Source organism: Microtus pennsylvanicus, chromosome 13, assembly GCF_037038515.1.
Source record: "Microtus pennsylvanicus isolate mMicPen1 chromosome 13, mMicPen1.hap1, whole genome shotgun sequence".
NCBI classification, from domain to species: Eukaryota; Metazoa; Chordata; class Mammalia; order Rodentia; family Cricetidae; genus Microtus; species Microtus pennsylvanicus.
In genome coordinates, this window is record NC_134591.1 from 26,873,552 (window position 1) to 26,889,049 (window position 15,498).

General features: G+C 45.6%; 1 protein-coding gene across 1 annotated transcript in view; it reads left to right on the top strand.

Moving 5' to 3' along the window:
* The window catches only part of Mtap (methylthioadenosine phosphorylase), a 43,789-nt gene that overhangs the window by 23,821 nt on the left and 4,470 nt on the right, over positions 1-15,498 (top strand). The window contains exons 5-7 of the mRNA XM_075944880.1: positions 7,444-7,546; positions 8,351-8,590; positions 14,118-14,240. Coding sequence (XP_075800995.1) covers positions 7,444-7,546; positions 8,351-8,590; positions 14,118-14,240 — 466 coding nt within the window. The remainder of the gene's footprint in view (positions 1-7,443; positions 7,547-8,350; positions 8,591-14,117; positions 14,241-15,498) is intronic.

Genomic DNA, 15,498 nt, shown 5'->3' on the forward strand with positions numbered 1-15,498 from the left:
GTTGTCTGGCTAGAAGAAATATAATACAGTTGGGCCATTCAGGATTTGGAGGGGCCCAGGAATGGGGACTTCAGCGATTTCTACACATACCCTTTCTTCCCTGTGCCATCAACTTTTGTGACTCAAAATACCAGGTGAAACAAGGTTGCCAGTGAGGAGGAAGATGAGGTGGGGTTTTTTTGGGGGGAGGTTTTTTTTTTTTTTTGGTTGTTTTGTTTTTTTAATGACAACCTTTATCAGGAACATTTTGTTTTACAATGAAAAATGGTGCAGCCCCAAGTCCCAAAGATTGAAGAAAATAAAGCGTGATTTGGAGTGTCATGTGGCTTTTCAGGACTTCTGGACCCTGATTAGGCACTGCTTAAAGAATGCAGAGAGCTGCCCGGCGAGCAGTGGAGACGCCCAGCTTTTGGCTGGCTCTTCCCTCGGATGCCTTTGTCCTTCAGTATCCTCATCTGCTTCAGAGTTCTAAGGGTGTTGGATTCTGCTGTGCTCTCAAGAATTTTTTCTTTTCCAGTTTATCCTCTCTCAGGAAGAATGGGAGAGGCTTGGGTTTGCCATTGCATCCTGACTCATAGGAAAGTCCCGCCGTAGACAAATGGGCCGATAGATTATGCCTGTTCGTTTCCCCCTCCCAGAGATACAGCCCTTCCCTGGGCTTCCCCCATGATGTCATTGGTGATGGCTGTGCTCTTGAGGGGGTATGCTCTCATCGTAAGTGTAGGTAGGGTCTGTGATTAGACACAGAGACTCCTGAGTTGAGCCTGGCAGCTCGCAGGTGTGACCTCAATCCTCAGGAGGCCACAGCTGAAAGAGTGTGAATCTGAGGACTGTCTGGGTACCTGGATTACATCACGAGACAGACCCTGTCTGAAACAGAAAAGGAAGGAATGGAGATTCGTGATGAAGAGTTTCTCGGGGAGCCTTGGCATTGCGCGGTGCCCCTCCTCTCAGAGGCAAGGGCAGACAGGACCGTCCTGTCCCCATCCTTTCTCGTGCATCTCCCTCGCTCTGTGCTGAGAGTGTCACTTTCGATTTTGTAGGGAAGCAGATACTACTGGACATACACTCCCTCCCTCCCTGTCTTTACACTTCCTTTCATCCCTAACATGTGTCCCGAGTTCTCCTTTACCTAGATGTGTTTCGAGTGAGGTCAGCGCGCCCTCCCCCCAGAAGTAGTTTGTCTTTATATTCTGCTCCGGAACCTAGTTTAGTTCTAGCTCTTCACAGCAGTACCACATGTCCTGTGGTAAACACAGCTGCTGGCGAGTTGGGTGCCTTCGTCTGTTAATTGCAGGCACGCGGTGATCCTTCATGACGTTATGCATGAGGAGACCTAGCTAAAAGAGATGGCTGTTAGCCTGCTAGCAAGGAAGCCCTGGGGGATTTGTGCTCAGGCCACTCTTAAGACTCTCCAAGCCTGTCACCTCAGCTGCCCCTCATCCTCGTGCTTCCGCCTCTCCCCACTCCTCCTACACCCAAACACCTCCGATGTTGTCATTGTCTTCTGCCAGTGCCATCCTCGATCCTTGCTGGGACCCTCTGTCACATCATTGAGTCTGCATCGGCTGCATCTTGTTGTCTCTGCGCGCTTGAGCCCTCCCGCTCCCCTGCACGGTGCTCCCCCTTCTCCCGCCAACTAGCCCTTTAGCTACTTTTTATGCATCTTCCTGTAAGAGACATTAACCAAGAAGAGTCCCTGGGCCTGGGGACTCCTCAGGGCACTGAGCAGCAGGTTTTCAACCAGGGGAAAGGAAGTTCTGGTGAGCTATGGTCGTAGACCTCGGCCCTTCTGGTCATTTGATGTCACTCGTTCCAACTAGTGGGTCTGTGCTGTGTGATCTCTGGCACATTGGGAGGAATGATTTCCTCTCTAAGTTTCTAGTTAGAGAGCCCTGAGCCTCCACTTGTCCCCTCTCTCCAGAGGAACAGCAACGATTATGATGTGGTCGCCTCTTGTCTTGTGAACGTTTGTCAGGTCACCTGTAATTCCTTGTGAAAGAAAGTGTTCGCGTCCTGCTCATAGGATGACAGTTCCTGAAATATAATCATTGCTATTGAGGTGGACCTTTTAAAAGGGTAATCTGACCCGTTAGTGGAGTTTAAAATGCCAAAGCCTTTCCAGCCAGCTTTTTCCCACTTTTCACAGCCTGGCATCCTAAGGGGAAGAGTGGAACTTTTCTCTGCCAGTCTATCTAGGTGTGGCTATTGTTTCTGGGTCAACAGCCTGGAGCAGTGATTACACAACCTGATAAAATACTCACTTTGACCTGAGCCAAGGCTGGTACGTCTGGGAAACACTAACAGTATTAGCAAATACATTCCTCTTTCCTTGTTCTCCTTCCTGTGTGCAGATAGAGATTAAATGGCTGTCTATCAGCCTTGAGCAAAATCCTTGCTGTAGTCTGTCTTTTTACGACCCTCAGAGTCTTGCGTTGAAATCCTAACCCTTAAGGAGATGGTAACAGATTTCTTTTGCTACCTTGATCGGAGTTAAGATTTTGTTGCTGTTGTTTTGTTTGTTTGTTTGTTTTAAGATTTTATGTGTATGGATGTTTTGCCTGTGTGTCCGTGTGCATGTCTGGTGCCATCATCAGTCAGAAGGTGTGGATCTCCTGGAACTAGAGTTGTAGATGGTTGCAAGCCTCCATGTTGGCGCCGGAAACCAAACTGAGTCTTCTGAAGAGCAACAAGTGTTCTTAACTGCTGAGCCAACTGTTCAGCTCCCACGGTTAGAATTTTTGTTCTTACACTGTTGCTCCGTGTACTGCAGCCAGATCTCAGGATCTAACACAGAATGATGAAGCCCCTTTATTGAAAAGTCTCTCTTAGTGAGGTATAAGCATATGTTGGTTGTTCTTTTCTTCCTTTCTTTTGTTGTTGTTATTAATATAATCCATTAGGAGTACTCCTGATTGGAGCTGAGCTGGGAGAATCCCTTCCCAAGAAACCATCCTTGTGAGCAAAGCCGTGTTGCTTTGCACCAAGTCTGCTGACTCATATCTCATGCACTCACGCCGGGGCTTGCTAGGCACAGAGGTTTCATTCAGAGACATTTATTTCCTAAGAAGTTTTACCTCTGTGCCCCCCACTGCCCCCACTGCCTCTGAGTGCTGCCACCACCACCCAGGTCATTATCTAACAAATGAGCCTTCCAACTAACTCAAGGGTATCCTACTTAACCAACAACCTTGCGGTCAGTTTTTCTCTGGGTTTTTCTCCTGGTCTGTGTCTGAAAGAGTGCCATTAACTCATATCTCTTGGCAGTGCAAGCTTATTTGTCTCCTTCACTCTTTCCAATTGATGTTTTGTTTGGGCTTTTTTTTTTTTTTTGGTTGTTGTTTGGTTGGATGGTTAGTTGTTGGTTGGTTTTGGCTTTGGGCTTTTTTTTTTTTTTTTTTTTTTTTTGCACCTATGATGGTTAGTTTAGTTTTACTGTCAACTTAACACAACTTAGAGCCTTATCCGGGAAGAGAGTCTCAGCCCTGTATCATCAAGGTTAGGTTGGTCTTTGGGTGGTTGTCCTGATTGTTAATTTATGTAGGGAGAGCTAGTCTCTTGTGGGCAACACCATTCCCTAGGCAGGGGTCCTGAATAACATGAGAGGGGAGAGCCGCCTGGGAGCAAGCTAGTAGTCATGTATTCTCTCTCTGCATTATTCCATGGCTACAATATGACCAGATTTCTCAAGCCTCTGTTACTTTGACGTCCCCACAGTGATAGACTGCAACCTGGGGTTGTCACTAACACCCCGTCTCTCCTAAGTTGGTCTTAGTCAGGGTATTTTGACAGCAACAGAAATGAAGCTAGCATAGCTTCTGCATTCCTGCTCGGCAGCGTCAAGTAGTTTTAGAGGTTTCCTTGAAAATCCCAGCTCCCATGTTGAGAGAAGAGAGCGCAGAACCGGATGTCCATGTGCAGCAGGGGCCAGTGCCAGGCCCTTGTCTTGTAGCATCTCATTCTACCCTCACATGGCCCATTTGGGATGAGTGGCTTTGTCCCCCCCCCTTTAAATACAGGAGGATCTAAGGTGCGGAGATCAGAGTGACTTTCGTAGCAGCCCATTAGTCATTTCCTGAAATCTGTGTTTAGTTAGGAGGCACAACGAGCCTCTTTACTTTGGTAGAGGGAGCAGGCCTTCGACAGTACTTCTTTACTGCTATAGAAGCCGTAACTGGGTTGATCATGTGTCAAACTACAGAAATATTTTTATCGCTGCTATAACAGTAATTACAAATGTTAATTACAAACGTAGGTGCTTACCACAAATTTATTGTCTTGTTATTATTTGGTTCGTAGTTTAATATCTCACTGAACCTTTTCTTTTTTTTTAAAAAAAAAAAGGGTTTTGGCAAGGGCCTGTTACTTTCTGGGGTGCAGTTAAGGTAGAGTCTATTTCCTGACCTTTGTCCCCCACACTCTGGTTTATGGCCCACGTCCATCCAGTGCCAGCAATGATGGATGAAGTTCTTGTCAGTCTCTCTGACATCTACACGTCTGCTGCCCGCTTGCCGCGTGTAAGGACTCTTCTAATGATGCCATTGTTCCCGCAAAATTAATCCAGAATAATCTATTTTAAAGTCAGCTTCATGCTGGCCATCTGCTGCCTTTATTTCCCTTTGCATAAGGTAGCGGAATCATAGCTTCTAGGGATGAGCGTGGTGTGGGGTAGGCATTACCCGAATGTGACATTGAGGTGTGATTGCATCTGAGTGTATTGAGAGGTAGCCACTGAAGTTTTTGCTGTTCTTTCCATTTTTAAGTAAGGGTGCAAGTGGGTATTTTAGTCTGTTTCAGCTGATATAAGAAAATATTGTAGGCTAATTAGCTTCTAAACAGAAATTTCTCAGTTTTGGACAGGAGGAAAGGTGTCAAGAAATCTGGTGTCTGAGAACATTTGGCTTTCTTGGCATCTTCTTGCTGTGTCCTGTGTAGTAAAAAGGGAACTACTTAGTTCCCTGGATCCTCTTTTGTAAGGGCCCTAGTACCAGTCAGACTGGGTACTTGCTCCTCATGACTTGGTCTTAAATTCCTGTTAGGCATCTAAGGGGTAGCTTAAGGGGTAGGATTTCAACATAGAAATTTAAAAGTTATACAAACCTTTAAATGTACAAAGAAAGAAACTGAGGTGTTATGGAGCTTGTACAACACATGTTGGTTTTGTTTTGTTTTTTAAAAAAAAAATGAAACCAAAGGATATATTACACCTCCTGCCCATATCACTCACCGGTGATTGAACCACACACTGTAATTGTGAATCTAGATGAGCTGGTTTTCTTGGAAACCGGAAGTGACCTTTCAGCTTTGGTAACAGTCTCTCTTCAGCATTGGCTCAGTCCCAGAAGATGCAGTTTCTCTGACAGGGTCTCAGAAGAAGTCACGTGTTCCACGGATGACACACATGTTGGTAAATGTTTTCGGGGGTTGCCCTGCACCTTTCTCGACTGTGGTTCAAGGCTGTGGTCTTGCTCTGTCAACTCATTTAGTGTAAAGAATTGTATTTATCACAGTTGAGGTTGTGATCATTCGCCATCTCGCTAAACACAGTGACGTTGAACTTAGTGGTGCAGATGCCACAAGCAGGTGTATCCTCATTGGGGGATGAAATGGTGGCTTTAATACTGCTTTTTCTCTCTTTTGTGGGGTCCCTTGCAGGGCCGAGTTCTCTGTGTCCTCGGCCTGCAGCTAACTCTAAGATATCTCTACTCTGGGGTATCAGAGCATCTTGATTGTCTTATTTCTCCTCGTGCCTTTATATATGAAGGGGTGAGCACTCCGGGTTTGGTGGGTTTGGTTTGGTTTGTTCTTTGAAATAGAGTCTCACTATGTAGCTCTGGCTTTCCTGGAACTTACTATGTAGACCAGGCTGGGCTGGAACTCACAGAGACCCACCTACCTCTGCCTCCTGAATGCAGGGATCAAAGGCATGTGACACCAGGCCTGGCGAATACTATGTTTTATTAGGAAATAGGAGGCTTAAAAAAAGTATACAGAATTAGCTATAACCATGTAACTTATAATTAGATACCTTCGCATTTAGTGAGAAAAATATAAACTGTTCGCATTTGAAAATGGTAATTAAGACTGGTCGACCAATATCAAGTAACAGCATGATGTGGTGCGCATTCTTTTGTGTGTTTGCCGCAAGGCAGAGATGTGGGGAGACAGAGAGCCCTGCAGGGATACCTGTTACCACGGGAAATTTTCCTGTGTCTCTGCTTCATAATCCCAGTTGCAAGTGAAGATATGGAGACAGCATGGAGCATCAGAGACTGAGACCAGGCAGATCTGGACGTTGATGACATGGCAGACGTAGGCCAGAGCTGTCACTTGACCCGTTCTTCAGCCTCGGCTGGATTTGCTGAGGGCTTAACTGGCTCCTCCAGGTGCTTGGGAAAGACTCAGGAATTGTAGAGATGAGGTGTGCATTCTTCCATGCTTCTTCATCTCCAAGAGAGGTGACTTTGATGCCCTCTGGAGTCACTGAGTATGACATAGCCCGAGGAGCCAGCTGTGTAAATGGAACCAGAAAAAAAAATTCATTCTACTCCATTCCCACCCCTGGAAAAAGATACCAGATTTCTGGCTTCAGCTTTCCTGTGTCTCTTCCCTCCCTCACCTTCCCTTCTGTAGGAAAGCGCCAGGTGGGGAGGGGTACGATTTCCCTGAGTTACTCAGTAGTTAAGTTTAGAAATCAATGCACATAAAAGGTAGCTTGTGTTTTTTTATTTTCTGAAAACTTCAGGAAGAAGTAGAATAAGCTGGCAGTGAATTCGATTTCACCTGTCTTTTGTGAATTCCAAAACAGATTTTAGCGGAACCCTTGGAAACACTTGAGATCTGGGGAAAACAGGTGGAGAAGCAAGGAGACAGATTCCCTTTGGAGCAGGACAATCCCGCTGCTTTCTTCAGTGGGTCAATGGCCTGGAAAATGTAACGAGGGTTGAAACAGGAATTATTTTTATTTTAAGATAGGACAGTCGAATGTGGGTAAGGACATTATATGGGCTGATCAAAGCAATGGTTTAAAAAGTATTTTAAGATTTTGGGGAGATCTGGTTTGATGGTTTAGGGAGACCATGGTTTGAGTCAATGCATACAATTTACATTTATTCAGAATCTAACAAATAGAACTGGCGGCATCTGTGTTGTGATGAATGTTTTAGATTGTCCTGGGGCATCACCCGCCCTCCCCCAGGTCCTGGTAGGGTGTAATTAACCTTCTCAAATTGGTACACTTTTGTTCCTGGTTAGGAGCATGGTTGCAACCAACCCAGAGCTAGAAGAGCCCTGTTCAAACCTGCAGATGATCTGTGACAATTCCCTTCATTTATCTACAGCTGTTGGGTATGGAGTGGTCCAGATACAGTGGATTCATTGACCCTCAGAGGACAGAGATGATGCTGTAACAGAAGTCAAAACCTTCCCGCTTTCTCTTTCTAGGACATCCCTAAGGCCTCAGACCTTCTATGATGGAAGTCACGGCAGCGCCAGAGGAGTGTGCCATATCCCAATGGCTGAACCGTTTTGCCCCAAAACAAGAGAGGTTTGTAGTGTGTCTGACAGACTTACTAGACTAGAGTATACGGTCTTGGGCTGATATCTGCAGGTAGATCAGTTTGCAGAGTAGGTATCAATCACTTTTCCTCCCCTAGCTTTCGTTTTGAAGTGTTGTGGTTTCACCGGGAATCTTTCCCCTTGATAATAACAACTCCATTCTCAGATATTTTTAGCACAAACATTTAACCTACTGAGCTATCTCTTCAGCCCCAGAACTGTTTCTGATAAAACTTTAATGTTTCCTTTTTTAAAAAGAAAGAAAAGAAACAAAAACCTACACATGGCGCTGTAGAAATGAATAATGAATGCCCAGATAAGTTGGTCTCTGAACAGAATAAACCAGGACAGCCGTTCTCATTTCCCCATCTGCCCTTAGAGGACCAGCAAGCTAACGAAAAGTACTTTCTACAAGGCTTTCCACAAGGCCACGGAGTCCGTGACTGAACAGCCCTTTGGAAAATGGCACTTGGCTGGCACTTTGATCTGGGCGTGGCAAGTGATGCCTTAGCTGAGCAAGTGCCGTGGGTCAAGACCTATGACACAAGTCCAGATAAAAACTGAATGAGATTCAGATCCATAAATCTGTTTTCTCTAAAAGCTGTGAGCTATGAGTGCAGGGGACCTGGACAGCAGGGATGTGTGGTGAGTACGTAGCCAGACGCTGTCTTTCAGGAAGCTAGGCTTCCTCTAAGGGCTTTGTAGTACAAGTCTGCTCTAGTACTTTGCTAAAACAAAATCTTGTGCTGCACATAGGTTTATGTGATTTGAGACTGGGTCTTCCTTTTTACAGGTCCTCATAGAAACAGCTAAGAAGCTTGGTCTTCGATGCCATTCAAAGGGGACAATAGTCACAATTGAGGGGCCTCGTTTCAGCTCTCGGGCAGAAAGTTTTGTATTCCGTACTTGGGGTGCAGATGTTATCAATATGACCACAGTTCCAGAGGTGGTGCTTGCTAAGGAGGCTGGCATTTGCTATGCAAGCATTGCCATGGCAACCGATTATGATTGTTGGAAGGAGCATGAAGAAGCGGTAAGTGGGAATCTCCTGATCATGTGAGGTATGGGCTGGGCTTCTGAGTATCACAAGCTGCTGAGAACGTCTTGTTGATTGTCTTTGGCTTCATCTTGGAAAGGGCCTTTCTACAGCATTTTTAAGCTTTCATTGGGCTTTATAAGATTTCCTGTAGTTCCTATTGGAAGATAAGATCTTCCGTGGAGGGTAAGGGGTGCTTATCTGAGAATCCATAATGATTGGCATTGTAGGCATGTAGATGTGTTGAGAATCACTGAGACTTGGACCTTACTCTAAAGGTAAGGGTGTGTATTGAGTGTGCTTTCCTTGGACTGTAGAAGGAGCTGCGGGCAGCGTTCCTGCCACCCAGCTCCTGGCTGCCTGGCTAGCTTCTGCCTCGAAATAACAACACACAAATTGTATTCATTTAAACATTGCTTGGCCCATTAATTCTAGCCTCTTACTGGCTAATTCTCATCTCATGTTTCTAATAATCTGTGTGGCTTACCGGGAAGGATTCTAGCCTACATCCATCTTGGGCTGGAGCTTCATTGTGTCTGCCCTGGAGAGGAGCGGCATGGCGTCTGCCTCACTTCCTCCCAGCATTCTGTTCTGTTTACTCCACCCACCTATGTTCTAACCTGTCAGGCCAAGCAGTTTCTTTATTAATTAACCAACGACCTTCCCACATCATTGTACCAGTGTTTATTATGTTTATTTTCATGGAGAAAGAAACCCCAGTAAGAAAACCCTGAGTCCCTGTCCTGTTCAGCGAACTGTGACTGGATGCTGTACACAGCTTAAGAATGGAAAGACGTGCTCCTTAAGGAGCCAGCCTTCTGTTTGAGGAAGATGGAGGCTATCTTAGTCTGTTGCTATGAAAAGACCATGACCAAAACAACTCTTAGAAAAGAAAGCATTTACTTGGGGGGATTATCTACAGTTTGAGGGGTTTTGTCCATTGTCATTGAGGTAGGGAGAATGGCGGCACACAGGCAGATACGTTGCTGGCAGATACACGTTGATCCCTAAGCAACAGGAAGGGAGAGCCACTGGGCCAAAGCCACCTCTAGTGGTACACATCTTCTAGCAAAGCCATACCTCCTAATTCCTCTCAAATTCCACTCCCTGATGACCAACCATTCAATAGCCTGGGGGGGAGGGGATTTTTACTCAAAATTCCACAGAGGCTAAGCAAAGGGTTATAAAGGAATAGCACTGAGTTTTATGAGTTACCTATTTGGAAGTGTGATGAGAAAGATGGGCAGGATTGAGAGACACACAGAGGAGAAGAGGGGAGAGGGCAGGATGAGCTGTGACCAGGCTGTAGACTGTGATAAAGATTGCAGACAGGTCAGTGAGGGTACTAGACAGGGAGCCCAGCAAGGCCTAGCTAGGACTTGAAGATCCTAGAACACTGAAGCCTCCCAAGGCTGCGTTTTCATCATGGGAAGCTTGACCTTCTGTGAATTGGTCACCCAGGATCTGCAGTTACCAGCCCTGGTCACACAGGGCTCTATCTATCCCACCCTCCTCACCCTCTTTTGAAGGTAAGGTAAACATTTCCTAAAAGGCCTCTCTCTTAATTCAAAAGCAAAAAAATGTAACTCGTACCACAATTTGTACAAAGAAATGATATTTCTTACTAAATCTCTAGACTATTGTTGTTTGTCTTTGATTAAATAATTTTTTAGCAGTTTGATCAAATCAAGCCCCTTATAAACCTGTGTTGTATGTTAATGATAGGCCTGTAAAATCCTTTGTTTATGTATCTTTTCCTCAGTACTGATTTGAATTTGGCAGTCCCCCTGCCTCCACCTCCCAAGTAGTTGGGATTATAGGCTCAAGTCACCAGGCCCTGCTGGGCTCTTTTATCCTAAGCTCTGCACTTTTCTTAAAATTGTTTTGTTTTAACTGAGAGACACAAGCTCGTTTGCCCGTCTCTTATCTAATCTTAGAGTGGAGAAGGAAAGGAAAATATGAAAGAGTGTTGGAAGAGGTATAGAGGTGCGTGAGCACATAGAGGGCCGCTGTCTCAGAGAGCGCCTGTTTCTCCACCTAGTTACACACAACAGAGCTTCACGTGGTCTTCTCATCTCTCTGCCCATGTGTACTTGTTGGATAACATAAATGAATCCCTATTCTTTGGTTTTATCGCTGTGTATTTATAGGAGATTTTTGAGGCTCTTAATAATAAAATCTCAGAGTCAGCTATCCGAGAAGCAGAACAGTCAAGCCACTAGGGTTCTCACCTCTACCAATGCTCAGACAGGGTGACCCTGTCTCTAAGAATCTTCAGACTGCATGCTTAGACTGCATCTGAGCTCCTGTCTCCTCCCACCTTATAATCCTCTCTCCGCCCAGCCATATCACTCCTGTCTCCTCCCACCTTATAATCCTCTCCGCCCAGCCATATCACTCCTGTCTCCATCTCCCTAGTGCTGCGATTAAAGGTGTGAGCCAACACTGCCCTGGCTGTTTCTCTTTGAGACTGGCTCAATCCCGGGTAGCCCAGGGTGCCCTTGAACTCACAGAGATCCCTCTACCCCTGTTTTGCAAGTGCTGGGATTAAAGGTGTGTGGCACCGTACTGCCTGACCTCTATGGCTACCTAGTGGCCTAGCTCTGTACTCTGATCTCCAGGCACGCTTTACTTGCTAAATGACTGTATCTGGTTTGGCAGCTCCGTGAGCTACTCCCAGCTTCCTGATGTAAAGAAGCTGCTTTCAATTAGTGGGAAACATTAGCTCACCTCACTACATCACTTCCTGACTGCAGTTTGCTTCCTGCCAGAAATGCCCTGCTCAGTCTCAAGCCTCCTCTAAGGTGCTTTATGCCAGATGAGGGCCGCAAAGCAGAGGGCAAATGCAGAAAGGCAAGTCATGTCAAGCACCACAAGAAAGACATGCATAAACATGACATCCACTCAAACAGCCATTCGTGTCATTGTGCTTTAAACAGATGACAAGGTTCTGAAGTGGGCTGAACTCTGATGCTCAACAAGTAACTGAACTTGTTTTCTCTGAAACGAAGCCAGGGCATGGAGTAGGGTGGTGACCTTTGGAGGCTCACTGGGAGAACTGACCAAAACATCTGATAGAACAGCTTATGAAAAGAAAGATCCCAGCTAGTTCATGTGGCAGGCAAGACTGCCATAGCAGTTTGCATGAAGCGGAGACCTAGACTGAACAAGGATGGAGCAGTACCTCTCCAAGGCCGGCATCCCAGGTACCTACAGTAGCCCATCAGGCCCAACCTTCCAAAGCACTGGTTTACAACCTCTTTGGGGGTTGAACCATCTTTTCACCAGGGTTTCCTAAGACCAGGTATTTGCATGGTGATTCATAATGGTAGCAAATTACAGTTGCGAAGTAGCACAAAACTAGCTTTATGATTGGAGGCCACCACAACTCATCACTTAAAGAACCCATGGTCTCCCAAAACGTGAGTCTGTGGGCATGCCGTTCAGATCAGAAGTGGGGTAGTGCTGACTCAAGGGAGTGTAACCGATGACTACGTGGAGTGAGTGCAAAAAAGTACCTTGTTTGTTATTACCAGTAACTGCATGGAGTGAGTGCAAAGAAAGTACTATAATAACCTTTTAGGTTTGAGCTCCGCCTTTTAGGCTGTTTCTGTGAGTCACCACTGGGTCAGTAGTAGGAAGAGTATTTTTGAATAAAAGTTAACAACGGGAACAAAGAAAAGAGGTCAGAGTTTGGAAATTTCGTGGAAATAAAGGGTCAGTGTCCAGCAGCCCTAAGCCCCTGCTTTTAAAGACTCAGCTTAAATGCATGTTTGTGTGTGCCATGCTGTAGCAGGGCTTCCGCTGTCGGGCCCCTCATCTTCTCCCATGTTCATAGAAGCCATCTGGATGGGGAGACAAAGGTGGAGTCATGTGTCCCTGGATCTTGGCTTTCTTGTAAGTGGAAGAAAGCAAGGCAGGGACTCTAGGCCTGAGGGTCAGCTTCCCATGTGAGTCAGTCATTCATACACAGAGGTAGAGATATTAGCATGGGCACTCTCCAGTCGTCATGCCAGCTTATGCCCAGTAATGTTCGTCTGTACTTCCATAATTGTAATCCAGAAACATTGCAGGAAGTGGCTACTTAAATTATAGTTATGTTATTTAATATGCTCAAGCAGAATTGTGGTTCCTAGTTAAATATCATAAGCAGCATGCTCATACATATACAACACACACACACACACTTTTCTGAAATCCAGTTCAGGATCCAATTTATTCTGGGTTAGCATTCTACCACTGAGATACATCCCTAGAACCCAAAGTAATTCTTTTTTCTTGTAAAGAGACTAAGATGCCAAGCATAGTTGGTCCATGTGAATAGCAGCACCTGGTGGGACAGAAGCAGGAGAATCCTGAGTTTGAAACCGGTGTGGGCTACACGGTGAGGGCCCACCTCAAAAAATAAAAATTTAAAATTTAAACGACTAAACAGAACAGGGAGAAAGAAGACAGAGGCCAAGGCCTCATCCTCTTTGGTCTTCCACACTCTGGGTTTCTAAGACTTAATTTGATAGTAGATGTGTCTGTCTTCCATATTGGAAGCTGGGTCTATGTATATAGAAGGGAAAATGAACATCGTGGTGGTGTTTTGTTACAGGAAACAATTTTCCAAGGTGGTTTGTCCTGGTTTGTTTGGTTCTTTGACCTCTTGGGTTTAGGTGGTAGTGTTAACTTCCAGTCCACTAACTAGGAGTCATGACAGTGATGGTACTTTGATTCTTTTTTTTTCCCCTCCTTTGTTAAAAAGTGCTTTTAGAATACTTAGCTCCTATTTGGTTATCCAGTATAGCAAGTGTTAGGCTGGAATTTATTTTTCTATGGGCCGGGAAGGGTGGTGTTGGTGGCTCCTGCTTGACATTTATGATATATTCTCAGGCTTTCCAGGAATGGAGTTGAGCAGCTGGAAGGCCTTTTCCGTAAGGTGGAGAGTGGTATTTGGGCCAGGGGGCGAGGGGAGTAGCATTTGGAGTAAGCAGACTTTACAACACAGGTTCTTTCGTCTGTTCAGGCAGCTATAAGAAAATCCCATTAAAAGTAGACGCATGGCACGTCTTAGATACTTTCACAGGCTGCATAGTAAACAAGTTTATACAGCTCAGAGGGTGAGTCCCTGTCCATCCTGACAGGGAGTACAGGAGCAGGCAGGCAGGCACTGGAAGAGGGGCTGAGAACATCCATCCTGGTCAGCAAGAGGGAGGCAGAGAGCTGCAGTGCTCCCTATGTCGGCCCCGCCTTCTCCAGCAAGGCCACACCTATTCTAACCCAAATATTTCCAACTGGGAACCAAACATTCCAAAATATGGGCCTGTGGGGCTTACTGGGGTACCAGACCCCATTCCTCAGAGCACTGCCTGACCTAAAGCCCCCAAATCCTCCTTCCTGACACTCTCACAGAGAGGACTAAGTTCCTAAAGATGAATTCGAAAGGGATATAAACATTGATACCATACAGCAAAACAGGGTAAGTTATTCTGCGAGAAGCAGTTCGTGCCAGTTAAATCCTGTGTTCTTCTTCCTCAAGGTGTCAGTGGATGGGGTTTTAAAGACCATGAAAGAAAATGCCAACAAAGCCAAAAGCTTACTGCTTACTACGATTCCACAGATAGGGTCTATGGAGTGGTCAGAAACGCTTCGAAATCTGAAGGTGAGTGGCCTTGCCCCTGTAAGCAGACACGTCTGTGGCTCTAACCATCTTTCCCCTGGCTTTCACTTAGAATTTGGTCCATCTTTTCGTGTAGTTTACACAAGACAGCTTGTTTTGTTTTTGGCAAACTTTCACGCCTTCAGTTAGTACTGTTCCCTCTCCTTCACCTGGGGTGAGAGTTTTTTTACCTAGTGTCCCGGGTTCTCTACACGGTCCTGGAGTTATCTTTATGTCTTGGTTCAGAAGGCTAGTGTGCTCGCTGTATACGGTTTCCAGTGTTTTTCAGCTATTTACTCTTAGGTAGGTTTGTACCGAGTGTAAGCAGGCCTTTGCAGCCAGTACTTCTATATCAATAACAATGATGTTACAACTAAGACAGTTAATTGTGATAAGCAGGTGACAAGTGGTAGATTCCGAGCTCCAGTGCCCATCCTAAGGGTGTCATTTAAACTGACCGGGAAGCTTAGAAAGTGACATTTTTATTTGACCATTTTGTAGCTTTTGATTAACCAGAGTAGTGAGGAACCTCAAGTCATTCCCTGGCAGCTTCCTCTTGTATCTAAAGGGGAAGTACCTCTGAGTGTTCTCAAACTTATCTCTACTCTCAGATACCTTGACAGTCACCGAGAGGGCGTGGGGCAGGGTGATAGAAGCTGTCCCTGACTGAGTTACCACCTAGGAGCTCAGGAATAAGCCACAGTTTTAGTGTGGTGGAGGCATTTTGCTGTGGTAAACGATTAATAGTGTTTTCTGTCTTGCATGGAAGGCGTCAGGGCAGCCAACATGAAGCCACCCTGCAGCTGGAAAGTGGCATCTGTGAACGGATACAAACAGGTTGCAGCATGCCACTATGACCTGCTGTGACCGTAGGGTCTCAGACGTTAGGGCTAGGAAAGCCACAATGTTCTAATTCATAGTGTCTTCCCTGAGAGGAGACGCCCCCGCTAGTTTCAACACTGGATACCTGGGAGATAAATGTTTATCTAATGAGTACATAAATTTTCCTCCCAGGAAGTGTTCTCTCACAGTTGAGGTGAAAAAAAGACTATTCTAACTAGGGGGAGGGGAGGCACAAGATAAAAAACAATCTACCAGTTATAAGCTCGTGCTTTGAACTAAACAGGTTCTAGCAGACCAACCTGGTTCTAGCCACCTGACTGGGTTCCCCTGTGTCCAGTTCTGAGTCAATGTTGGACTCACACGATATCCAGTCGTGAACCTTCCTTAAAAAGAAACCTGAGGCAGGCTCGGACAGTGA